The 26,708-nt window shown below is 46.5% G+C and overlaps 1 protein-coding gene across 6 annotated transcripts in view; it reads right to left on the bottom strand.

Annotated features, from left to right (window-relative positions):
- The window catches only part of Ctl2 (Choline transporter-like 2), a 494,927-nt gene that overhangs the window by 337,840 nt on the left and 130,379 nt on the right, over positions 1-26,708 (bottom strand). For all 6 annotated transcript variants that reach the window (XM_075677602.1, XM_075677595.1, XM_075677596.1 and 3 more), the window contains exon 2: positions 3,440-3,488. In XM_075677602.1, the coding sequence (XP_075533717.1) occupies positions 3,440-3,488 (49 nt within the window). The remainder of the gene's footprint in view (positions 1-3,439; positions 3,489-26,708) is intronic.

Below are 26,708 nucleotides of genomic sequence, written 5' to 3' on the forward strand. Positions count from 1 at the left end.
AATACACTTCGTTACTGCTACTGCGTTTGGTTGAGCACTGTGCCACCAGGTGGCTGCACCGTGCAGACCATTCACGTTTGAGCTTCTGCTCATCCCATGAAATGGCACAGTCAAATGGCCAGGCAATGTCCCCATGCGCTTGCATTTACCCAAATACCGGACTCGCGAAATGCTATTGTGGTAGTAATCTGCCGGTGTAAAGTGACAGCCGCAAATGTCCAAATCCTGGTGCTGATCGGATAGCAACAGTCCAAAGTCCTGGAGCCACTCTGCTTGTCTGCTAGCTTGCAGAGGGACACGATGTCGCAGCTTGACATATTACCAGTCGCTACGTTTGTAGCCCAAAATGCAACAAAGGCGAATCATAGTGCTCGCGAAAAGACTCAGACCGACACTGACCGCGGAGCTCTCATCAAAACGAAACACGTTGCAACACAAGAAGACAACATTTGCAGTGTGCCAGAAGTGCCCATGTGTACTGAGAAATTGTTCTTGTGCATTCTCTTTCTGTTACTTTCTTTTTATATAAGCAAATTAACTCACATTCCAACTATTACGAACAACATTTGTTCACCCTAAAGTTAGAAAAATTATTAATGACGCGCCCTGGGCAGCCAATCGGATAGCTCGTGCTACTGACGTCAATTGGGTGAATGACGTCAAATGGGTAGGGGCGGCTAAAAATTCAGCCAAACAGTGTGCTGCAATCGGCAGCAATGTACATTTTTAAAACCTTATAACAAATCACACGCTTTACGCAGAGCACTCAGATGCATCAATTAATGATCAGAAGGACCTACTCTAACAACTGAGTACATTTGTAGAAAGATGTCAAAACTGTTTCAGGGTTCCTTTAAAGCATGTGCACTTTCGAATGCCGTGAGCCGTTCGGCCACCATCTCAGCCACAAGGATGCAAGACACCTATGGACAGATTTCAAAGAAACTCTTGTCCATCTTTATCTCTAGGCATTCAAGTAAAAAGGCGGCAGCTGCGTGGAGCAGGACCAAAAAAAAAACCATGAACATGTTTTCCCCTTCACAGGAAAGTGTTCTTGCTACACTTTATTTCACCTCAACAGCGAAGTTTGGTCATCTCAGCGGTCTTCTCGCGATTGCTTCTCACTGTGAAGAGGTGAAGGCCTAGCCTGTGCTCACACACAGGCAGCTCACAATGTCACTGCGAAGCACTGTGCACATTGACAGATGGCATCATCATTACACTGCAGAGAAATCTGAATCTTTTCAGCTGTGTCATCGCAGACGACATACACTTGCATTGTCTGGGATATTACGAGTCACCTTTTCCTCGACAAAGGAATTTTAAAAAGCACTACAGAGGTTTATACTATACAGGATGTCCCACTTAACTGGTGCCAAAATTAAAGAATATGCAAATGCCAAGTAGCTGGAGAGTGAAGGTAATATTTGCAGCTGCTTGGAGCACGTCAGACTATCATTTGTATTTTGCTTAATTGTATAATTAGTTATTTAATGAAGATGATTAATAATGTTATATTGAGATAAAACGTGTTGAAAAGATTGTAGACCATCCTGAAAAATTCCCAATCCAGCTTTTTGTTGCTCAATACACACAACAAAGCTTTCTTCCAAGCCTGAAAGAAGTTCGCAAAAGCCCGCATTAAGTGCCGCAGAAAGTGCCACCCGAGACTTTTATGTTGTGCAGGCTTTCTTTCAGGCTTGGAAAAAACTTTTATGTAGCAAGTATAGAGCAACAGAAAGACTTATCAGGAATTTTTCAAGATGGCCTACAAATTCCCGATTGACAATTTTGCTCCGATTATAATAGTTGAGAATTTAATAACTAGTTACGCGATTAGGCAAAATACAGCAAATAGTCTGACATACTCCAAGCAACGGCAAACAACATTATATCTTGGTTCTGTCAAGCTATGTGGCATATTCTTAAGTTTTGGCACAAGTTATGAGGGACATCCTGTATATGCCGCATTTTCCTGTCTATAATTTGCGCACCTCCCCCCCCCCCCCCCCCCCAAAAGCAGCAGTTTTTCCAAAAGAAAGACATACACAAGTCACACTGGTGTATAAGACGTACATGTTCATTTGGTAAAAGATGTAAAAACTTCGTCAGCATCAGGTCATGAGAAAGTGTGATGAAAATACATGCTTGCAGCGGCTGCCGCCTATGCAATGCATGCAAGGCTAGGCAGTGCTGACACGCGTGCAAGTGCCTTCGAACATCTAGACCATAGTTTTAAAAAGTATTTTATTCCAATAGCATGACCCATGTTATTGATAGCTTACATGACGGCGTTTAGTCAAAGCCACCGAAGTCGTCCTCCTCCGAGCCGGTTACAAACAATGCAGCAACTTCAGGTCTGAGTTCCGCTGACATATCACTGTCGTCTTCCAACTTGCTGTTGGAGCACGCTGGAGGCTTTGCACCAGTCCCAGATCATTTTCTCGCCGACTTCAAATTCCCTCCCTGCTGCTCGATTTCCATGGTATGTACGCCGCAAGTTCAGCTGTACTGCACGCAGCTTAATTTTTGCATCATTACTACACCTACCTTGCTTCGCATGCGGTGTTATGGTTAATGAGACCATGATGACACACGCGAAGTGCCTTGCAACAACAGCAACAAGTGTAGTGAAGTGTAGTTGCTGTGCACAGCAGAAAATGATGCGCGGTGGAGCGCCATTTTATGCCCGCTTGATACAAAGGGCGTGGCCATAGTATCCAATCCAAGTTTGGCTATATAAAGTTGCACCATTCTATAAGACGCACTGACAAAAAACTAAAAAGATGCGAATTATACACCGAAAAATACAGTACATTTTTTCACGGTTAGAATTTCAATGCTGCAGCAGATGAAAGCAAGTAAGTTGCTTTGGCACATTCCTGAGCATTAATGTGCAGAGTAGTTAGTATACCCCTGGTGAAATGAGTAACAGGAGCCTTTGGTTCCGCTTATTCTTCTCACCCAGTGAATAGCAACAAAATTGATAGCCTTGATGCCATGAGATAGGATACATTGACCTGCTCTTAACATGTGATGCCTGAGGTTGCCGCCATGGCTCTATTGGCTAACACTCCCAGAATTAGATCTAGTACACATAGACAATTAGCTGAGAAAGTGAATGGGGTACAGCTGCTGCCATAGAACAATGGAAAGAGCATCCCTTGCCTTATGTGGAGGTTGTGGATTCAGCTCTCATCGACTTCAGTGTCTGCAGGACCCATGTGATTCTAACACTATGTGAAAGAAACTAGTTGAAATCAGCAGTACGTTGTTCTGGGTGCATAGCTCACATGTTCTGATGGCTGCACAGTATCCAATGTAATCTACAAGTGCCACTTTTCAGACAGCTTGAAGGGTCATCTGGCCCTATTGCATTTCATAATTTATTTCGTAACAAGCAGCAACCACCAGCAAAGCTGTGATTTACAAAGCTCACCGGTTCTTGAGGGGTCCCTTAAAACCAGGGTCAAACTTGCGTGGCTCTCCTGCACACAAAGAAAATTACACATTACTGAACACTTCTTTGGCAACTTTGGTTGAAAGAACCACTTAATCCTTCAGGGTTGGTACAAAAACTTATACAAAATTCATCGATGTCTAAGATATCAAAGGGACATTTGGAGCAATAAATATTTGTTCACTGACAGAAGGAACTGACATCAATTCCAGCTCCCAAGGCAAGCATATCTATTCCTTTTCAGTGTCTGGTGATAAACCTAGACCAAAAATATAAGGCCTGTTAAACGTTTGCATAGTAGTCATGAAAAGGCATTCCAGAATATCCATTTCAAACAACCTTTCACACTCTTTAAAACAAATATAAATTCAGCAGAACCCATTTCCCAACGAATGTTGACATTAATGCGATTAGCATCAGCCACATACACACAGATACAGTAGAAGCGTATCGTATTATTTTATTACATAGACTCATACGCCATCATTTACTGAATATGCATTTTCTGTATGGATGGATGGATGCCATGAGTCTCCCCTTTGAAATGGGGTGTTGGGTTGCGCCACCAAACACAAAGAATTCCCAGCATCAAACTTCTTGAACAATTACTGGGAACTCTGTTTTTGTACGCCTCGGTTGTTTGTGGTCTCCCTATTTTTCTGCCACCAAACCTCCAACTGCCTCTTACTAATCTCTACTGTGGACATGTTTACTTTCCCCCTGCTATCCCTGAACCCAAGGGTTTCAAAGAGGCCAGAGGCGCCTAAACTGGCAGCTTTGTAGATAATATCTTCCAGTTTTAATAAAACATGTTCTATCATATCCCTAGCTTTACTGCAGCAAGCACGTGCTTCTTCATCTGTGGTGTACCTCACTTTCTAACTATTCATTCTAAGGAATCCTGATCTCACCTCAGAAGTAAGGAGCTTCCCTTTTGAGTTATTTCTTTTACCTCGCTTTGATTGGCAGTGTCCTGTGTCTTTCACAGACTGTGACAAGGAAAGAGACTGGTGGCGACGAGTCCTTCACAGTGATGTTATTTTAGATAAACTACAGGCTGTCCAGAAGGCCTCCGATATGGTTGTAAGGTGAAACCTTACTGTCCCAACGTGGGAGCTGCCTGCATCAACCTAAGGGTTGATCTTGAGGACCTAAATAAATACCATGCCATACCTCGCTTTATAACTATGCATTCTGAGGAATCCTTATCTCGCTTTGAAAAGGAGCTGCCTTTTGAGTTATCATAAATTGTTTCTTTCCTGATTTTGTCTTTTTGTTTGAGGTAGTTACTCATAGCAAGTTTCTTTTCCATTGCCGCCACCTATGAGATTGTCTCAGCCTCTCACTTGGCATTTGACATTCTTTGTTGCTATGTTACTATACTGGTTGTGCGCTCGTTAAGCTTCCTAGTTCTTTTCCTTCACTGCGAGTCAATGTTTTTCCTGTAAAAAATATCTAAACACTCTCGCAACTCAATTACTTTCTTTTATATTCCTCATTCATTCTTCAAAATCAATTTTACTCTGAGCTTCCCTCACTTAAAACTTGTCCAGCTTATATCACCCTGCACTGCTTCATTAGTAGTCTTCACGTGAGCGCCCAATGCTAGGCATCACACTGACCTTTGGTTGCCATCGAGCCTGGATTGTAACCTTGACTTCAAGCAAACAACTGAATTTCCAAACGAAAGTCCTGGAACGATTACACCTTTCCACATATCCCGGAGCACCTCGTACTTATCACGTTCCCATAGCCCTTTGTGCTTCATTAGGGCCGCCTTTCTCTTCCCCTTTGCTATTGTTTTTTCCTGTGTCCCCAGATATCTATCGCATTCGCTTATCCATACACCAAGGTCTTTTACCCAAGGTATTTCCTGGTCCTGTGTTAACACTGTCTGTTCACTGTTTTCATTGAATACCATAACACCCAATTGTTTAACGCCAAATTTCAAACCTAAATTCCCACCTTCCTGTCCACAGATATTAGCCAGTCGTTGCATATCACTGCTTGTCTGCATAAAACAAACCTGGAAGTTGCTGCTCTACTACTGTACCCATCTGTTTGTATGAGAGATTGGACTCAATATTCTTTCCCTCTAGCACCCTTTTATTCTTACCATGTACATCATAAACAGCAGCGGGGATAGAGGGCACTGTCTCAGTCCCTTGGTGATATCAACTTTCTCCACACTCCTCATCCCTTCCCATTCAATGCCGGTATTTTCTAGGTAACTCTCCCTCAAAAACTGTATACAGTCGTTGCCTCTACCTTCACCTTCCAGAATGGGCGACAAAATGTTGCAGTCTATATTATCACACGCACCGGTAATGTCTAAAAAAGCCACATATAATGGTCTCCTTTCTGCTTTGGATATTTCAATACACTGAGTAAGAATAAATAAGTTACCATCCAGACATCTACCAATTCCGAAGTAACCCAATATGCCATTTTGTTCTGCCCATGCTTGCAGTTTTAATTTAATCGCCTGCACTGCTGGCCTGCATATTACCAACGTAATAGTCAACAACCTATATGAATGAATTCGATCTTTTTCCCCTTACCTTTATATATTAAATTCACTCTACTTTGTTACCAGCAGTCTGGTTGCCTATTTTGTAAGATTTTTTCTAATGCTTTCAACAGAGCTTCCTTACTTTTTGGTCCTAGCTCATTAATCAGCCTAATGGGAACGTCATCTAACCCTGTGGCTGTGCGGTTAGGAATTTTCTCATCGGCTTTCCTCCAGTTGGAATTTCTCACCACTAGCTTCTTCATCTGGTTTTCGTACATGTTCTTTTGTTCCTCAGGAACCACCTCGCCACTGGCTTGAAATCATTTGGCTGTTATTTTTCAAACGTAATTTAATGCCGCGTCCCCTTCCTGTTTGTTTCCATCTTCGTCTAGGATATGTTGTTGTAGTGTTGTTGACTTCCTGCCTAATAATTTTATGTGGTTCCAAAATATTCCAGGTGTGGCCATCTTTTTCTCATGTATTTCTGACAACCAACGTTAACTTTCACCTTTAATCTTTGCTTGAGCCAGTATTTGAACAGTGTTTTTTTTTTCTCCCGGTATATTTCCCCTTTTCTCGATACTTCATCCTGCAGCAACTGCGCCTTCTTTGCCTGCCTGGGCTCTTGGGATGCTTTCTGCCGTTTGTTGATCGCTTCCCGTACCTCCCTGTTCCACCAGCTTTTCGATTTCCTTTCTCCTTTCCAACAAATGTGTCGCCTCTCTTTCCTTATTTCTCTTCTCATTACAATGAGAAGCTCACTATATTCCCACTCCTTCCTTGGCCATTTGCCAAGTTCTTTCTCGACTCTTGTGACTAAACTGGTTATTTGTTCAGCGTTCAAATTTGGACTGGCCATTCTTCGTTCCTTGCTCTCTTTCGCAACTGCATATCCCAGTTTCAAAATGATGCGTTTATGGTCACTCCCTATGCTGACATACCCTTCCTCGTCAAGAAACATTGCTCTCAACTTATAAGTTCATTCTCTTATCAGGTGTAATCAATAGCTTATTGCCTATTTCCTCCTCCCCACGTGATCTGGCCATCACACTTATGTGCCATATTCATGATAACGAGGTTACGTTGCTGACAGATATCTAGCATTAACTTCATGCTGTTATCGGTATAACCGTCTAAATCCTGTATGTGGGCATTCATGTCGCCCAACAGCATATTTCAGCATAATTCCCGAAACTCTTAATATCCGCACTTAGGCATTCCACTAACTCTTGATTCTTCTCTTCCCAATTTTTTCCAGTTCATAAATACGACATGCTCAGCAAAGCTTTATTTCCGACTGTGCCTGATAACCAAAGATGCTCTTGACACATTGAATTTACTCTTTCCCATTTCACTCCATGATGTATGAGCATTCTGACTCCGCCTCCCTTTCTTTCGAATTTTTTTTCGTTGCACCCTGCTCAAACATTCTCAATCATTGGTGCATCTTCCAATTCTCTAAGATGCGTTTCTGTAACTGCATACACCCCTATTTGTTCTCTATTTACCTGCTCCTCAATCTCTGTTCACTTTTCCTTTCTTCTGCCACCCTGCATGTTTATGTAGCCTATGGCATGGCGAGCTTTGTTTTACTCCTTTTTCTCTTATTGACAGCAATGCTATCCTTAAGTTTCCCTAGGGGACCTTCTTCATCACTACCTACACTGGCCTCCAGAGCACCTGTGGGCCCCCCAAAAAAGGACTGAGCAACTATCAAGTCGCCAGCCCACTTCTTGTCTATGCCTGTGATTGAAGTGAATTCCGCCTTTTAAAATCACCATACCTTCCACTTCCCTGTTCACTTTGAATACCTCGAAACCTTTTTCTTGGCTCACTTTCCAAATCACCTCATTAGTGGCCGCAAGTGCTCTTTGTATGTTAGTGTCACATACAGCTACCTCCAGCAACATGCACACCTCAATCTGCACCCGACGGGACATCTCGCACAAGTTGTCTACACCCTTCACCAAACTCCTGGCTAGTCCTGCTCCTTTCCTGTTTAGCACGTCATTTAAGCCGCCCGCTACTACTACAAGATGGCATGCCTGTGCATTCTCAGCGAGCTTTTTTTCTAGCTTGCTCCATGACATAGCCCAATGTCCGCCCTGGAGACATCCCTACCAGCGCTCTTGTCACCTTTCACCCACTCCGCAATTGCCTTTGAGCACCTAGACAGATTTTAGTCACCGACAATTATCAGCTTTTCACTCTCTCCTACTGACGAGGCCTCTCACTGCTTCCCTTTGTCATCCTTTTCCCCGTGATTCGGATTTGACATAGAGCATTGACCCCTAAATTCTTGCTATGCCTTTGAGGTAGCTTAGAGATAGGTGGCCCTCTTCCCAGCTGCACAACCAGCATGTTCTATGCATTCCATGCTCTTTGTCGGCACTTTCATTCCTGTTACTCCGGGAGGTGGTGTTCCGTCGTCCAGACCATTTTCGTTTGTGATGGCGGCCCTGTTCAGTTTTTCGTTGTCCCAAGCCCCTCAATCTTTAACTCTTTCATAACCGCGAGAAAATGGTAGTTTTTTATAGGTCTCGGAAAAAAATTATTTACCACTACAAATAATACTCCAGCAGACATTGCAGCATAGCTTATTGCACATAATGAAATGCTCTTTCCAAAAACGTATGTTGCCAAAGGAAAAATTTTGTTAAGTAAAACAAAAATTCTAGAAAGCCCAATTTTTGCTGCTCTTTGATAAAAACAACAATAAAAAAACATGATATCTACAGGAAAATTAATATCAGAGGAAATTGAGAATATACATCTCAAAGATAAATAACCCAGTGTGAAGAAGAAGACGCGTCTCGCGACATAGCCGTATCAGTTACGCGCGGCTCGGCTAGCACTGTTGATTGCTGGTGTCTTTTTGGACAGTGCTTCAGGCTGTCTCGCCATTCCCAGTCGCTGTGCCTTTGCATAAGGAACTGCAAATAAACTTCTCAATTGGTGGAGGTGCTGGGATTTGAACCTCGTCGCTTGAAACCCTGGAGCTGCGATAAAGAACGCTACCGCCCGCCATGACTGACAGCTCATCCCAAACGGCACCAACACCACAGTCCGTCACCTGCACCACCGTTCCACGACAATGGGACCCCAAGATCTTCAGCAGTGCAGACGACGAAGATGTAAAAGACTGGTTTGCATCATACGAATGGGTGAGCGCTCACAACAAGTGGGATGATCGAGAGAAGTTAACCCACCTCATTTTTTATCTCGCTGGTGTTGCCCAACTCTGGTTTCACAACCACGAAACTGACATACCCACATGGTCTGTCTTCAAGACAACCTTTATGGAAGTGTTCAGCCAACCCGGTGTTCGCAAGCTGCGCACCCGGGCACAGCAGACAGCAGAAACGTTCTCGAGCTACACTGAAGATGTCATGGACCTTTGTAAACGAGTCAACGCCGCCATGCCCGAAGCTGAGCAAATTCACCATATATTGAAAGACATCGATGACGACACATTGCAGATGCTCCTAGCCAGGAATCCGTGCAGTGTTTCTGAAGTCATCAGCCTATGCCAAAGTTATGATGAGTTAAGGAAGCAATGCACTTCAACTCGGCGTGCTCCAGGCGAGCCTTGACAGCATGTACGACCCATCCTCATTCTTTCAGCGGGTCAAGGACTTCGTGCGTGAAGAAGTTGTCCGCCAACTTTCTTTAGTCGCCTTCACTCAGGAGCCCACCTGAATAGTATGGTATAGTATGATGAACTTTATTAATGTTCCGAAGATCAACCCTTATGTTGCCCACCTGAATAGTGTCTGAAAAAATAAATGCTCAGTACACCGCTGCTCTTCAGATACAAAAAAGGAACGAAGACCAGTTCATTGCTCACGCCGTGTGGTTAAGCAGTTCCTCGATTTTGTTAAGCATAGGTGCACTCCGCATTTTCCCCACAACACGTCTAGTTTTTGTTCAACTTTGCGGTCCTCGTAACACATATTGCAGTTCCGCCTTTTTGGCATCTTCTGAGGATGGTCCGATGACAAGTCCAAGGAACGTACTTCACCAGTTCGTCTGGAGTCCTGCACCTCTTCCAGGACCGATCGCTCTCAGCGTAGATGGGCAACTATAAGATTTTGCATCCAAGCAATATCTGTTTGCATTTTTGCAGATTGTCTTAATCACCTCCGCAGAGAAGAAGAGTAGAAAGAAATCCCATGCCATTGTAAACTGTCTTGCGCTGATCTGTAGTGCTGGGCCGAGATGTGCTAAGAGCGGCCTTCTTGGCGTGACCAGAAGTTTCTTTGCTGCTGATGGCAGCACGTCCTAACCAAGCAAAGTATGCACCCTGAAGATAATCAGCAGAGCTCTCGGGCTGCACTAAAAGATCTGCAGATAAGCGCGCACAAGGAAGGAGACCGCTCAGGGCTGTAAAGAAAACTTGCCGGTGAATAGATGCGGATGTCCCATGCCGACTCAAAACAGTGTTGCTATCAGAGCTTGAATCGGCTTTGCTGTCACCTTCGGAATCATAACTTGAGTCCTCATCACTAAACTGAAGTGCGAGTGCAGCATAGTTTCGAGCACAATGCTTTTCTCGCAAAGCAGCCACGCAGGACGACGCCACGGGAGAGACTTGATAACTGCACAGTGACACCGGCAGTGCCACTCGCCAGAATAGAACTCGGGACTCCAAACCAAAGCTCACTAGTGAAAAGCTGGCATCATTTTTGGTTAATTATCACCGTTCCGCACTGTCGGATGGCAAAGCCGGCGATATAATTCAGTTCTTGACTTGCTGGGAGTCACTTGATCACAAAATTTTGATGCTAGTGTGACGTAATCATGAGCGGCATGCTTTTTCTCGAGCACAGCAGAAAGTGACAGCCACGCCTCTTTTCGCTGCAACATACGAACATTAGTTCGCAAAAAGGTCCGACAAAAATCGCAACATCGCCGGAGCGCAAAAATTTAAACCGATTCTGAAAGCGTAGTGCCTGTACTAACTACAGGATGGCCTTAACTGGATAAACTCTCCATCAAAAGGATCACCAATCACCGGTGATTCGATTTCAATAGGCATGGTAACGGAAGAGTTGAAGTAGCGCCAACCACTTCTATCCTCCTCCGTTCCATTCTCCCGCTTGACACCTTGACAGTGGCGCCACCTATGCCGGACCGCCATAGCAGACGACGCTAAAGCACTAGCAGAGGAAATCCGCGGAAAACTCCATTTCAGCCCTGAGGAGCAGATTTGCAGTCGAGATTTTGCTTCAACAATCAGCAACTGGCATTAACAATGCCATGTTGGAATTGCGAAAAAAAAAAACAGAGAGAAGGACCATTATTTAAAGCATAAAGCGTCCGCACGTTGAGTGTTCTTGCTGTCGAAGCACAATGCATGCACGCGGTATGCTCAAACATTCGTAATTACCACTGTTTCAAGTTTTGACTGCGTAAAAGTATGTGAACGTGGTTGCATAGGTTCATTTATGTATCTGCAGAATACTTTTGTTCAGCCGTCTCTCAAAAGATTTGAACTGTCTTGGGTCAGCAATGCCTAGCAACTGGGCCGCTTCTGCTCTGCGCCTTTTGCAGATGTGTGTAGCTGATGCACAGGCTCTGGTAGCCATGAGCAACGTTTTCACACCACTGATAGTATTGACACTGCCACTACACACAACGCACAAGGTGTGGCCCGTTGAGTGTCGCCAAAACAGTCTCAGGCCAAGTTCTCCGTGCACCCATTGTGGCGCCACTGTTCGGGGAAGGCTGCTGACGAAGAAGCAATTGAACTGGGGTTTTAAGTGCCAAAAGCGCGATTTGATTATGAGGCACATCATAGTAGGGGTCTCCAGATTAATTTTCATCACCAGGAGATCCTTAATGTGTCCCCAATGCACGGAATACGAGCGCTTTTGCATTTCGCCCTAATTGAAATGCAGCCACCATAGCTGATCCCACTTGATCCCACGACCTCATGCTTAGCAGCGCAACACCATAACTGCTAAGCCACTGCGGAGGGTGCTGAAGGAGAAGCATCTCCACAGCTGCGTCGGTATGTGCGACAATGACTCTTATCAAGACATAACTAGTGTGTTTTATAGTTGTACATTACAGGTGGAATTTTCAAGTCATCATTAGAAGTGCCCATCATGCCACAAATGTCAACAGGTTGTCATAGGAGCGGTAACCTTTTCTAAACTTGTATGTAGTGGCCATAGTATTGATAATGTGAACAACGTACCAGCAGTTTTCACAGCACATGACAGTTTTTTTTTTATTGATTACAGTACAAGAGTTTGGAATTTGATAGCAAGAATGAAGTTGATGGCAAAACTGGACAGACGTTCTGAAAATAATTATCACCCCCCATTAGCGCCAGTAAGACTTTTGTTGAAGCACTGATTTTGTATCTACACACTGCGCACGTCTGTATTCCTTTGCATTCCAAGTTTTCATAGGGAAACAGTGTCCCTATAACTTCAACACTATTTTCAAACCATTAGAGACGAAGATAATTGTTCCCAAATAATCCTCAAATGGGCTTAATAAAGGTGCTCAGGGTAGGCAAGTCCGTCCACACTCCATAATCAAAAACTGCGAAATTATTTGTTGCAAGAGATGTGAGGCAATTTACAGTGCATATGACGCATGTGATACCAATTTACTTAATCGGACGCATAAAAATGTTAATGTTAAGCTGCAAAAATGTTAATCCTTATCAGGGGGCCAGTGGTACTTTGTGGCCTTTCTCTGCTATGATAATCCTGCACGGAAGCAGCCGGGACAGAAGCGAAATGCTAGAGGCCTGTGTACTGTACAATCAAAGTGCACGTTAAACATCCCAAGGTGACCTAAATTAAGTTATTCAGAGCCATTCACTACGACCTCTCTCGTAGCCTTAGTCGCTTCGGGACGTTAAAAACGTTAAATACCACAAACCAAATCAATACATGCGGATAGACGCTGAAGCTAAACGACTGCATTCGCAAGCCTTAGTGAGCCTTGCGAAGGCGACGAGAATGTGCTGACTTCTGGTGGAGGTGAAAACATGGCCTGAATAAAGTCGCTTCTATGTCACATGCCAGCCGCAGACGTGAGCACTTTCACCACAAAACTTATACGAAACAAAGCGAGCTCATTCAAAAAAAGTCAAATGCGCTAAAAACCACCCACACAGCGTGGACATATATGCAAGCATATTTTAAAGAGGCAGGTGTAAACTAGGTTCAAAAGAAGAGTTAATGAACAACCATGGCACATCACAAAGCCGCGAGTTTTTCGCAGCCTTCTCGAAGTCTGCCGCCCGATCCCTATGCATCCACACCTTTCTTCTTTGTGCGTTATGCTCGCTGGATCGTAAACAAAGAAGCCTGTTGCCTTTGCCTCGTCAGTTGCGGCAAATGAAGGCACAGCAGCACGGCATCACAATCAAGTTCTCGTTCCTAACATATTTAATCTGGTACGCTATCATACTCGATCAATCCATTTGCGCGTATAGCACTTTCACTGCACTGGTCCGAAAATGGTGATCAAAGCGCACTGGAAAGAAAAAAATATACAAAAGCGCAATGCGTCCTTCCACACGACATGAGTTGGCCACTGGGGGAGTGGAGGAGGCTGGGGCGAAAGGAGGCGGCAAGGAGGAAACGCCGGGGGAAGCGGGATGGCAGGAAACTGTAAGAATGAGGTTGCTATTGAAAGATAGAGGGTCTTTACCTTGTCCAGCAAACTAATGCACCTAGTGTCATATTTGAACATTGTCAAATATAAAGACGCCAAATAAACTGACACACACAAGAGAAGAGAATGGGACAGGGTGCCACTCGCAACAGTTGCGAGTGGCGCCCTGTCCAGTTCTCTTCTCTTGTGTGTGTCCGTTTATTTGGCGTCTTTATATTTTATAATGAACAGCTACCAACTAGCCCAACAAGAAGTGCTTTTAATTGATGTTTGAAAGATAGTGCTCTCACTTCCGCTAAGCCTGCTTTAGCTGTCGCATTGTGAAATGCAGGGTGACGGCTATATTACTTAGTTTCTACTTCATTTGTCCATGCGAATAAATTTAAGCAATATTTATTTTGCGGTAATGTACTGTATCGTATCAGAATAATATTTCCTAGCGTGTCAGAAGCGGCTGCATGTCCAATGTGGTAGCCGAGCACGGCCGTCTTGGCTTCTATTACCTCAAAGCATATTTGTATGCGTTAATGATCCAAATAAAGTAATTCACCTATGTTAATGTCACTTATTAATGACAAAGACGACGCTGTTTCAATGGCCACAATGTACTCGCAAGTGAGAAGAAATCGCGTGCAGCCAGCTTCATAAGCCAACATTCTTGTCCTGCAGTGTGGCAGTGGCTGCTGCTGGTTGGTCAGCCAGTTGTCATCCCACAGTAAATGCTTTCCCGTAATTCTTGATACAATATGCTTCTGTTTACATCAACAAGGCTATAGGTTTGTTCCATTCAGTTCAGAAAAGGTGCACGGCATGACAAACGAAAAAAAGGTGCAGGTGGTAACAGTTATGGAGTGCCAGGCTTCACCAACTCACTGCAAGGTTCAAGGGTGCACTGCACTGCAGCGGCAGCTTGCCTTGCAACCCATGCAATTGAGCATGGGGGGAGGGTGCACCACTGCACCTCCGAGAATTGAAGGCCTAGGTGAAGTGCACCGTTAACAGACATAGAAGGTGCAGTGAAGCTTAGCTGAATCGAATAAACCTTATATACTTAAACCTCTGGAGTGGAGGTGGCTCTCCAAAAGTGAAGCTAGCCACCGCCATTGCTAGAGGCAAGAAGCTCGAACCGCCGTAGCAGTGATTGCAGAGCACAGAGTATGTTCGTCGTAATTATTGGTTGTGTGCTGTTGCAACAGTGTGTAATTGATTGTGGCACGCTTTCCGAGGGCAGTGCAACACCTCAGTAGCTCACAGCTGCACCAGTCACGTAAAGATGATGCCAGGTATAACACTTCATGTGTAACATAAGCTTGCATCGTCTGATCAGGACTGTCGTATGTCGTGCATGCATTTCCTTCAGTTGGCAATGGTTGGGAAGGTGTCCATAAGATAGGCATATGCCAATACAGTCAAACCTCAATATAACGAAGCTCTATTTAACGAAATTCGCAATGTAACAGACTATTTTCACTTCTCGGTCTTAGTTGCATTGAAAACCTGTATTTCTTTCGCGATTTAACTAAGTAATTTCGTGACACGGTTTCAATTTAACAAAGTTTTCGGCCACTTCAAGGATGTACTTGAAACCTGTATGGCTAGTAAATCTAGCAAAAAACTATAAAGATGTCGGCCAAGGCAATAGTTCAAAGCATCCTGCCACATGAAAAGTTTGAACGGAACATGCACGCCAGGACGCTGTAGGCAGGAAGCACCGCTGCGCCATTTGTTGCGCTGGTAAACAACTTGCAAAGGCCGATGGCCAACGGTAGCTCACAGCACTCAGGTGGAAACAAGAGATCTGACAATTCTTTCTGCACAAGGGGGATTGGGAGGGAGTTAACGCGCGATGATGTGATCAAGCATGCACGGGTGGGGCAGGAACGTGAGCCTGCCTGGCCGAAATACGGGCCACATGCCGTATCTTGGAGGTAATCTCCGTGGCAAGTGCAAAGTGCAAGCTGAGACATTTGGTGCCTTGATGCGCATTGTGTTCCCACGTGTCTAGTCTAGGCGGTCGCGTAATCTCAAGTTTCCGAGACACGGTGCGAAGTGCTCACTCACATTGTGACAGCGAGTTCGTGGTCATCGACTGACATGTTACCTGAGCGCATGTGACACTGATAAAGATTGTGTAGTTGCCTCTTTGCTGCGACTTGTTTTTTTTTTTTAGGACAAATATCCCTATCTTCTTACACTTTTGTTTTTAATTTGTGGGCACCTACTGTGGGTACAAGCGCGGCAGCCATGCTGCCCAAGGTTTACGGCACCGCGCGATGCAACACATAACTTCGACGCCATGAGCCACGTCGATCAATGCATTACTCTCAGCGTGATCTGCACCGCACGCGCTGGCATTCATAACTGCGCTATTATGGACCGACCTTGCAATTTCTTTATAAGTGCTTATTAACAAGATACTATCCACCGGGAATGCTGTGGGAATTTGTAAAGTTCTTATATTGATGACACTTCAAAACCTCGAATTTACGAAATTCACTATTTAACGAAGTTTTTCATCGCAAGTACAACTTCGTTATATTGAGGTTCAACTGTATCAAATTTACATTTACGCCCTATAAATACTCGTTGGCACGTCACTGAGCGCAGTTTTTATGTAACGCATGCATGGGCTACATGTCAGAAGGAGAGAATTGGACTTTGCCGCTGGCTTGCAGCGGTCTCAGCTTACGCTCAAAGACATGTGCGGTGTGCTTGCACAATGACATACAGTGTTTAGTTTGTACTGTGTACGTTTCGCACAGTGACTGTCTTTTAATGAAGGAAACCAGCAAGACAATTGCAGAGAACACATGGACAGGACGATGTTATGTTTCAACATTACAAAGGCATTGGTTGGACGTTTGCCACGCGTCAGGCCACCACCCCTCCTATCCAGACGTCAATGCGGCATGTACAACTAAAAGTGCTGATGCCACCATTGCCCGGAGGCCTGAGCAAGGCATAAAAAGGAGGGGGACAACGACGAAGAACTGAGAGGCGCAGTTAATTAAACGTTTGCCACGTGTCAAACCAGTGCACCTCCCATCCAGACGACAATGCAGCGTAGGCACTGACGGTTGAAGGGCGCTTACCCCACCATTTCCTGGAGCCCTGAGCAAGGAATGAAGAGGGGGGGCAACGACGAAGAACTGAGAGGCGCAATTAATTGGACGAGTCAAATCACCACCCATCCCTCGGCACTTATCCAGCTGTCAAGACATCATGTAAACTGGCTGTTGCAGGATTCTGCAAAAGGCCTTCACCCTGCCCTTCACCTGGCAGCCTGAGCGAAGAAGAAAGGGAGGAGGGCAACGTGTAATGAACTAGGTGTCACCGGTTCATTTCTTTCCACAGATCCCAAACCAGTTTCTTCAGAGGCGGAGTTACTGTGGGTTATTGTGAGCATGGGTGTCATATCGTAACGGAGTTGACGATGGTGATTTGCTGCTGGACGGTCTTCAGATTCCTTAGTAGACTCGCCTAGGGAAGATGACGGTATTAAAAGCAGACTTTTCGAGAGTGAGGTGAGGGTCCTGATGTGAACCGAGATGTTTTACTTGCTCCTGCATGGAGTGGGCTTCTGTAACGGAGCCGTGTAACTAAGCTAAATAAACCCTTTTTCCTTCATTTTCTACAACCCAACGTAGTAGGCAACGAGCTTGGTGGATTCCATGCCCTGAACACCACCCTAGCCGCAACGAGTGCTGGACTTACGAGCGAAGAGTTGCAAGTTCAGTGCTTGTTCTGATCACTCCTCTTTAATACACGTCTATGTTTCGCAGGTTTCCTGTTCAATAATTCGTGCCAAATAGCCCAGCAAGAAATTCTGTTGTAAAAGCTGGACTGGAACACAAGGACATGATTTAAGAGAATATTACAGAGTGCTATATCTAAGTTTTTGGGTACACTACATCACTAAGAATACTAAATGAGCGAATTTCAAAGAAAAAGCATGAACACTGCTTTCAAGATTGTAATATTTAAAAATTAATTAATGCAGAACCTGAGTTAAAAACTTAGCTTGTAAATAGTGAACCATTATGCATTGTAAAAGTTCAGGTGTCAATTGGAAATGTTTTCTGCAGTTCCAATGTCTGTGTAGCATTTCTGACTGATGTTTCAGTTGTTATGCATGTTACACGAAGAAGTTCTAGACGGGATGGATGAGTGGCATCAATTTGTCTGAGCACATATATGAAATATGGAAGAACATCCACAGTAAAGTTCATGTCCCAAGCTCTGGATTCAGCATGACTATGAAGTTGTTCAGGATGCTAACAACACAACTTGCGGCACCTTGTGTACACCAGCTTGGCAACATTTAGTGCCAAAATAGAGAGTAATTATCATATGTGCACGTAAATAACAATGTGAGGGGGATTTTCCGTCTCTTAGAAAAGGAAAAACATTTCTTAGTATAGCAATTATTATACCAACAGGAATTACCACAAAAGCAGGAAACAATGCGAAAAACCGGATGCCCACAAGGCTTCATTTATGGTTACTTCAAACTGCCGTCGCAAAATAAAGTGAAAGGACAAGTATTGACGGATTTATCCCTGTTGGCGAGAGTGTGTCGTCGTCCATAACATCCACCAATGTTAATGGGCAATCAGCACTTCAGAAATGCCCGCGACACAATTGAAGACAGCAAAGACATACACAGATTGCAAGGTGATGCACCGTGCCACTTCAAAGACCAATCACCTGACGCATTGTACGGCGGCACAGTATCTTTCATGTCAACTGGTGGGTAAACAATGATGAATGTTCCTAACGCACTCGCACCACACACGCTTAGTTTGTATGGAGAGACCATTCACAATTTACCCAAGTGACGAAATGCGAGTGGCAAAGCGTCCCGCCGATAGTTTTAATGAAAGCGTGCAGCAATAAATTGACGCAGGAATATTTTTTTACCGTCAACAGCAATATGCATGTGCGAGCTGATACAATTTCTAAAAGGATTTCTTTTTTTTATTTTTCATCGCAGGATCATAAACACAGGGAGCTCCGCGTGTTCATCGCAGCTGCCTATAGTCGCGCTCTTTTGCCTCTAGCAATATGGCCGCCGCCGGCTTCAGTCGCTCTCGTAGGCGGTTGCTGGGACTGCCACTGTAGAAGTTTTATATAATCTCCTTGTTTACATACCCCTATGGAAGAAAGAAAGTCGCAGTTTCGCCCAAAAGGCGAAGCATAGATTACGATAGCAAATTAGTGGACAGCAATAAGATGTAAGGATAGAAGCTTTGTCGATCGTATAAACTTGTAAATATAGACATACAAATAAATTAACAAGCATGGCGTCATGCGCGCACAAGCAAACATGAACACATCTCATTCCATCAGGGCAGAATCTTGCTGTCAAAACGCTGGAGTAATGAAGCGCGAGCAGCAGCGAGCGAAGTCACCTTCGTGCTGAGTCTCGCACCCCCAACGCGAACCAAGTCGCGAAAACACAGCGCACGACGGGCTCTGACCCCGTCACAGATGGCTTTCAAGATACAGCGGCCCGGGCGAGCGCGCGCGGCCGCTCGGGCCACTCAGGGTAAAACGCTATCACCCCCCCCCCCCCCCCCCCCGGAGCCTTGCGTGCGACGGCACGCTTCCTCCCCGCTTTCGTCCCTTCGGTGCGCGAGATTGAGCCGTGATCACCGGCTCACCTTCGCACCCTTTCACTCGCGCATGCAGCGTACGGCGCGCGGCGACGATTTTATCGCCGTTGGACTTTTACGGAACCTCACGGCGACGCCAACAGGAGATGTGCGCCTGGAATACAGGCCACATGAATCCAGAACGAGGCAAGGAGAGGCGACGACAGCGAGTTGCCTACTTCAAGAGGTACTATCGGCGTCAAATGAAAGTTGAACAGCGGAGCGCGTGGACCAAGCATAAGTGAAGATATAGTGCGCGCCGTCCAGTCATCACCATTGAAAGGCGCGCACATCTGGTTTGGTCGCACTGCGCGAGGTTTGGGAGTGAAACCATGTCAAACGGCCAAACGCGCTCGGCATGCCGGCCGCCGTCGCGGCTGCCAGCAATACTGCGCAGCGCAAGTTTGCCGATCGAAAGAACGAATGTGGCGCGCAAGCTGCAAACCGCGCGGGCGAATCTACCTTGAGATGACGGTGCAAACTGCACAACGCGCACCGCTGTTCGCGCCGACAGCGCTTGCTGTTTCGGCGATCTGTGCGATAAGACTCGCCGTAAACTGGGGACGTATTCTGAAACGTTCGCCGCCGCGAAAGTTTCGCCCTGGCCACGCCTCCGCCGTTGCGGCGCGCGCTGAATGGCTGCTTTGACAAAACCGGAAATTCACTTGCGCCACCTGAATTTCCGGTTTTGTCAAAGCAGCCATTCAGAGCGCGCCGCAACGGCGGAGGCGTGGCCAGGGCGAAACTTTCGCGGCGGCGAACGTTTCAGAATACGTCCCCTGCAATATCCTAGCTTCATTTTTATTTTTCATTTTCTCCCTTTCAAATGTAAGAACCAGAACAGAAGCGACATTATCTCACTAGAGGGGGATCGCGGAGTGCGGCCAAACCGGATGTGCGCGCCTATCAATGGTGATGACTGGATGGCGCACACTATATCTTCGCTTATGCTTGGTCCACGCGCTCCGCTGTTCAACTTTCATTTGACGCCGATAGTACACGGCAAGACACCCTGACGGCATATACTTCTACGCTGATGCTAGCGTTGGTGCACGGGGCTCCGCTATAGCAGTCGTGAATAACAACCTCCAAACTGTACATACTGAGTTACTCCCAGAGACAGATCCGACCTTAGCGGAACTGACAGCCATCGCAACTGCGATCAGACACATGTCCCTTAGTAACTCAGCCTACCCAAGAATCATATTTACCGACTCCATGGCGGCTTGCAGAAAATTATTGCACAACGATCTCCCTGCCCACATTTCGACATTTATTCAAGAGCACCTTCAGGGTCCTCTGGAAATCATCTGGATACCTGGTCATGACGGACTGCCGGGAAATGAAAGAGCTAATCAGCTCGCCTGCGAGACTTTGAACCAGGCACCCTGCATTCCGCGACCAGCCCAGACGAAAAGGTGGGCTCCCCTGCTTCTGCGGCCATATCAAGAGGCAAGACGCAAGTTCCCCAAGCTCAGCGAAGTGCTCACCCGTGAACAGGGTGTACTGATTCGTCAGGCCCAGACTGAAACACTCCCTACACCAGCGCGAATGCACCTCCTCCGCGGCCTCTTACCTGAAGATCCCCCACCCTGCCGATACTGTGGCGAACACCCGAACACATCCCATATCCTCTGGTCCTGTGGACCACCCCCACCTCCCCTTCCTGCCCCCACAAATCTTTCCCCTAAACCCCATGCCGGGTGGCTGACAGAAGCAGCCAGCGCCGACGACCAACGGTACCTTGCGGCGTTTATCAGTGCTGCACTGAAGAATGCCGCAAACGAGGCTCTGGACTGAGGGCCTTTCCACGTTACCACCGAACATGAAAATAAAGTTTTTTTCTCTCTCTCTCTCTCTCTCGCCGGGCTGCGTGGACGTGGTCCTCGTAGTAGTTATCCGACCAACGGATCCAGTCGTGGTGTATACTATCGCGATACCATTGCCTAACATTTCGTCCGGGTATTGTGCTTTAGCGTTAAAAGGAGTTCACAATGAACTCCGTAATTAGACTGAGGCCCGTCCCCTGCTAGGCCAGCAGAGGAGAACCTCGTTTTGCGTTTAAATACACCGACTGTGGCATGGGGTATATTGTTCTCACGGTAAGTGAAGCTTCATGGAAACGAAGTTCTGTGGTATCCTCCCCGCGGTGCCGAAAAGTAGGCGCGTATGCGTGCGGCTAGCCCGTTGACCGGGCCTACGTGCGACAATGAGCCGTTTGATGTGCGCACTGGCGTACGTCCTTCCATCAAGCCTTGTTCACTCTTGCACCGCATCACCTTTACTTGACCCTGCGCCCCTCGATCACACATATATATGCGGTAAGAACGGTTCGTCCCTTAAATGCTCACATCAGCCGCTTCTCTCCCGTCCTTCCACAGGGCTGTTTTGCGTGCCACAAATGCATCGTCTCCTGTCAAAAGGGAACACTGCAGAGGAGTCACTGACCTACACGGCGTTTAGCGCACATTACGACTCGACACGGCCAAGGGCTTTAACTAGACGTTTGACACAAGGCAACCTCACCCATCTATCAGAACCTATCCAGAAGTCAACACAGCGTTGACACCGACTGGTGACGGGTCCACAAAAGGCCCCTCTACCTGTACCTGTCAAGCTGAACTAATGGATGAAAGGGGCCCAAGTCGACGGCTACCGAACAACGGCGCAGACCTCGGATTCCCAGATTGCGGCGCGCTTGCCAAATGTGCTAAATATGCTAAATTTTCGTGGCATATTTAGCACCATCTGAAGTGGCGTCCGGCGGAACGATGCGATATCGTGGGCGGGATATTGCGACTGTCACGGTGCGGCATTATTCGATTCGGCGAAGCAACGATCAACGGGCGCCAAAAGGTCGTGGAAATGGAGACTAGCGAGCAAGACTGGTATTTCCAGCCACTCGGGCAAGCGGCCGAAAGAAGTCGAATGCAGGTTTTTTTTTTTTTAGTTTAGGGGACGCAAGCGCCTTGTGTACGCAAGAACTAGGGACGACGGTACTGCGCGTGCCCAGACCGCTACGTCTACTTGCGTCCTTGGGTTGTTTGGCCTAAAGCCCCTGCATCCACGCGCCACCGCCGCTTTCTTGGTCGGCGGAAACGTGTATGGAGGGGCTTTAGTTTGGCCGACCGAAAACATCGCTGCCCCTAAGTGGTCACGTTACCTACATGACTCTCGCGGTGTCGGAGAACTTACGAGTAGCTAGCGGGTAGATAATCTAATAAAAGCAATAATAATATAATAAAAGCAAGTGTCGACAGACGTCGTTTTTATATATATTGTTTAGCGTGTCCGGTATTCGGATAAACGCAGTTTGGGCGTTGGGGCGGAGCCATAAACGGGAGCCGCCTGCATGGTGCATCCACCTGGCGGCGCAAAGCTCAAACGGACAAAAGCAGCTAATATTGCTGTAACCAAGTCTATTCTACTTCGCTGCTGGTGTAAATTCTGGGCACTGGCGTAATTGTGTAGCTGCCAAAAATTTATACCCGCAGCAAAGTAAAATACACTTGGTTACTGCAATATTAGCTGTTTTTGTCTATTTGAGCTTTGCGCCACCAGGTGGCTACACCATGCAGGACGCTCCCGTTCATGGCTCCGCCCCAACGCCCCAGCCTGCGTTTACCTGACTACCGGACACTCTAAACATCTCTATTAACTACTTTTAAAAAGAATAGTTTTATGTGCTTTACTTCATATGCTTGATTTCATGTTTTAAAAAATGATAACGCAGCAAAGATCAGACGTTGATGGCGCTGCGAGCGCATGCGACCTCTTTGCGGCTTGCGTTTGGGGCCGCTATCCTATAACGTGTTTCTGCTAGCGTACGCAAACGCAAACGCACCAAGCGCTAGGGGCCCCAACGCCTTGCGCCCCCTAAACTAAAACTCTCTATTGTCTTTGTCGTCGGCGCGATCGTCACCGCCCCGACAGCTTTTTGTAGGAATCCCTGTGTCGTTGGGGCGTCATCGGCGCGACCGTGACGCCCCGACGGTTTTTTGTAGGAACCCCTGTGTATCCTCTGTCCCGCGCCTGCATTAATAAGATTAGTAATTAATTATGGCGCTTTACGTGCCAAAACCACTTTCTGATATTGAGGCACGCCGTAGTGGAGGACTCCGGAAATTTCGACCACCTGGGGTTCATTAAAGGGACACTAAAGCGAAACAATAAATCAGTTTAGATTAATAAAGCATTGTTTGAGAACCCTGCAGGCAGTCATTTCAAAATAATAGTTTCGTTATTAGATAAGAAAATGAAGGTCGAAGTATCAGTATTTGAATTTCGCGCCGAAACCCCGACGCCGGTACGTCAGTGTGACGTCAGGGACTCCAAAGTATGTTTTCGCATTTGGGCCGTGTTGGCTGACTAAAGGTCCCCGAAACTTGCCATGTTGAATATTTTGTTCCTTTGCAGCACAATGTAGTCAATCTGTACCGCTATATATAATTAGTAGGCCCTACAAGATACCATCAAAATCCAAGACGTCACAGCCCCCAGGTGCGGGAACTTAAGTAGGCGTCGCCACCCGTATTTCGTTCTTGCGCTTTTTCTGGCTTCCCAAGCGTCTTATCGTTGTACGAGTGGTGTTTTTGGTGTGCTAGAACGGTAATTTACTGATGCAGAAGCAATCATTTTTAACTTTAGCGTCCCTTTAACGTGTACCTAAATTTAATCACACGGGTGTTTTCGCATTTCGCCCCCATGGAAATGTGGCCGCCGTGGACGGGATTCGATCCCGCGACCTCGTGCTCAGCAGCCGAACACCATAGCCACTGAGCAACCGCGGTGGGTAATAAGCTTACTAAGAAAGCAGGGGTGCGAATACTCCGAAATATGTGCTGTCTCTGCGCGATCCTGTGTCCACGATTTGTTGTCAGTGTGTGTGTGCCGACAGCGCCGTATGGCCGGCTGCCGTAGTTTCTCCTGTGTTTGTGAACGAACAATTGAGGCCCGCCACGGACTCAAGGGTGTGCGTGTGTGGTGCAATACGAGTGCGCGACCTCTAAATATGCAGGGGGAATCATTCGTTCCCTCACCCCTAATTTATGGGGGCGCGGCCAAGACCTTGGGAGGAGCCGGGATCCAATTGGGTGAACTTGATTAGATCGTCACCAATATCTGCCGTCCCCCAACACAAGGAACTAGGGAAAGGAGAAGTTATCTAAACGCAGGTTTTAGACCGAGCTAGGCAGTCTAGAAGCCGAGCTTACAATCTGCTGAGAAGCGTCAAGTATCACCTGGGCCGCCTAGCCACGTCTGAACTGCGAGTTACTAGTTGACGTAAGAGAGAAGCCAACGCCTACAACGAAGCTCACGGTAGTTTTCCATGTTAGCTCAACCTGCTCGAGGGAAGACGTCAGACCAAAACTCCCGGGAAACCCAGCCCAGCAATCGCATTCACCGCAACGAGATCGGCTTGCCAGCGTTCTTCGGGAAAGCTCTGCCGTCGATTCCACGCTTAATGGACCTGCTGCAGCTGCCCGGCCATGCGTATGCCATCATTTGCTTTCTTTTGAACTCTGTTTAGTTGACGACCGTTAAGTGTGTTTTGTGTAGTGTTAATTTCTATATTTACTGTCAACTGTTCGTTTATTTCTTTTGTATTCATCATTGCTCTAGATAAGTGCATGTGTGTTAGTGTTCTTGTGTTTTTTTGTGTTTCATTTAACCTTTGTGCAATTGTCAGTCGATAAATATTTTTTTTTTCTGTCTTTCTCCTAGACTCTGACTCCTTCGCTGTGTCCGCTTGAGTACTGAACGACCAACCGACCGGCTGGTATACCCCGTCGACAACTTCGCGCCGACGGCGAACGGGTGATAAGCCGTGACAGCGACCGATTCGAAGTTTTTGACTGGCCAGGATACAGTACCAGATTCCCTAGTCTAGGCCGCCTAGGGAAGACGACGGTATTAAAAGCGGAGACCTTTCGTGCAGGGAGTGGATGTCGTTTCCTGATGTGAACGCAGACGTTTAATACGAGTGGTCTTTCGTATCGGGTGCCGGTGTAACTAATGTAAAATAAACCCCTTTTCCTTCATTCCTACTACTGGCCGTAATCGTCGATGGCCTTGGTGGGTTCCGGGCCCAAACGCCACCTCGAGCCGCAACAAACTGGTGGCAGCGGTAGGATTCGAACCCACGCCTCCTAAAAGACTGAAGCACAGCAGTTTGTCTGATGACACGTTAGCATGAATCCACCGAAGACGGGAAATAAATTGCAACATCACCCTTCGTTCGTGGGGCGCTAAGCGGTGAACGGCGTTGCACGCGCACTCGTTTCACGAGCGAAGCTAGGCGCCCGTTCCTGCGGCGACCGCGGGAACGAGCACAGCAAAAGATCAAAGCGAACGAGGTGCGAGGGATGAAAGGCGAGGTTATGGCGAAAGAGTGAGAAGAAAAGCGTAGTGCGGCGACGATGGCTTTCTGTCAAGTGGAAAGTCAGAGAGGCTGAAATAATCTCATGGGTAGCGGCAATAGAAAAGAAACCTGCCATGAGTCACTATACTTATGAGGAAAAAAACGAAATCAGGAAAGAAACAATTTCTTGTAACTCAAAGGGAAGCTCATTACTTTTCGAAACGAGATCAGGATGCCTTAGAACACGCACCTATAAAGCGAGATATAAGACGGAAGAACAAGCGTGTGCTTGCTGCGGTGAAGCTAGGGAAACGATGGAGCATGTTTTATTATAATGTGAAGATATCTGCCCAGCTATCGATTTAGGCACCACTGGCCTCCTTGAAGCCCTTGGGTTCAGCGAGAGCAGGGGAAAAGTAAACATGTCTGCAACAGAGATTAGTAAGAGGCACTTGGAAGATGGGTGGAAGCAAAGTAGGGAAACGGTAAAAAACGGAGACGTACAAAAAGAAAGTTGCCAATAGAGGGTCAGGAAATTTGGTTGTGGGAATTCATCGTGGGTTTTTTTCATTGCCTTTTTTTTTTTTAAACCTAGGTAGGACATTAGGCAGTATAATAGCAAGAGCTTGGCCGCGCAACCCACCGCCCCGTTCCAAAGAGTACGCTCATAACACCCATCAAGTAGGGTGCCTCGATGCTGGGCATTGAGGTACATTGAGGCATTGAGTAGGGGCAAGTGGAGTACACCATTTCATCGGAAAAGGAGGAAAGGGCGCGCGGCCAGCCTTTCCTCCTCTCTGGCTTGTACGACCCGGCGCGGCGCTGCTTAAAAGTATTGCTGTCGGGTGCTGCGGAACGATTTCGAGGTGCTTTAGATCGTACTTTGTGAAATTTACCCAATGTCTGTTCATATAAGATCGTCAGGGAAGCATTTCGGTGCATGGGTAACTACAGTACGCGGAAATATCTCTTGGGGGCGCAAACATGTGACGCGCATTATCAGTCGTGGTGTGTGTATGTGTTGTGCACTATTCTGCGTATATAGCTTTGAATTCAACGAAGAGAACTGGTGTATCTGTA

This window comes from Dermacentor variabilis, unplaced genomic scaffold, assembly GCF_050947875.1.
Source record: "Dermacentor variabilis isolate Ectoservices unplaced genomic scaffold, ASM5094787v1 scaffold_13, whole genome shotgun sequence".
NCBI classification, from domain to species: Eukaryota; Metazoa; Arthropoda; class Arachnida; order Ixodida; family Ixodidae; genus Dermacentor; species Dermacentor variabilis.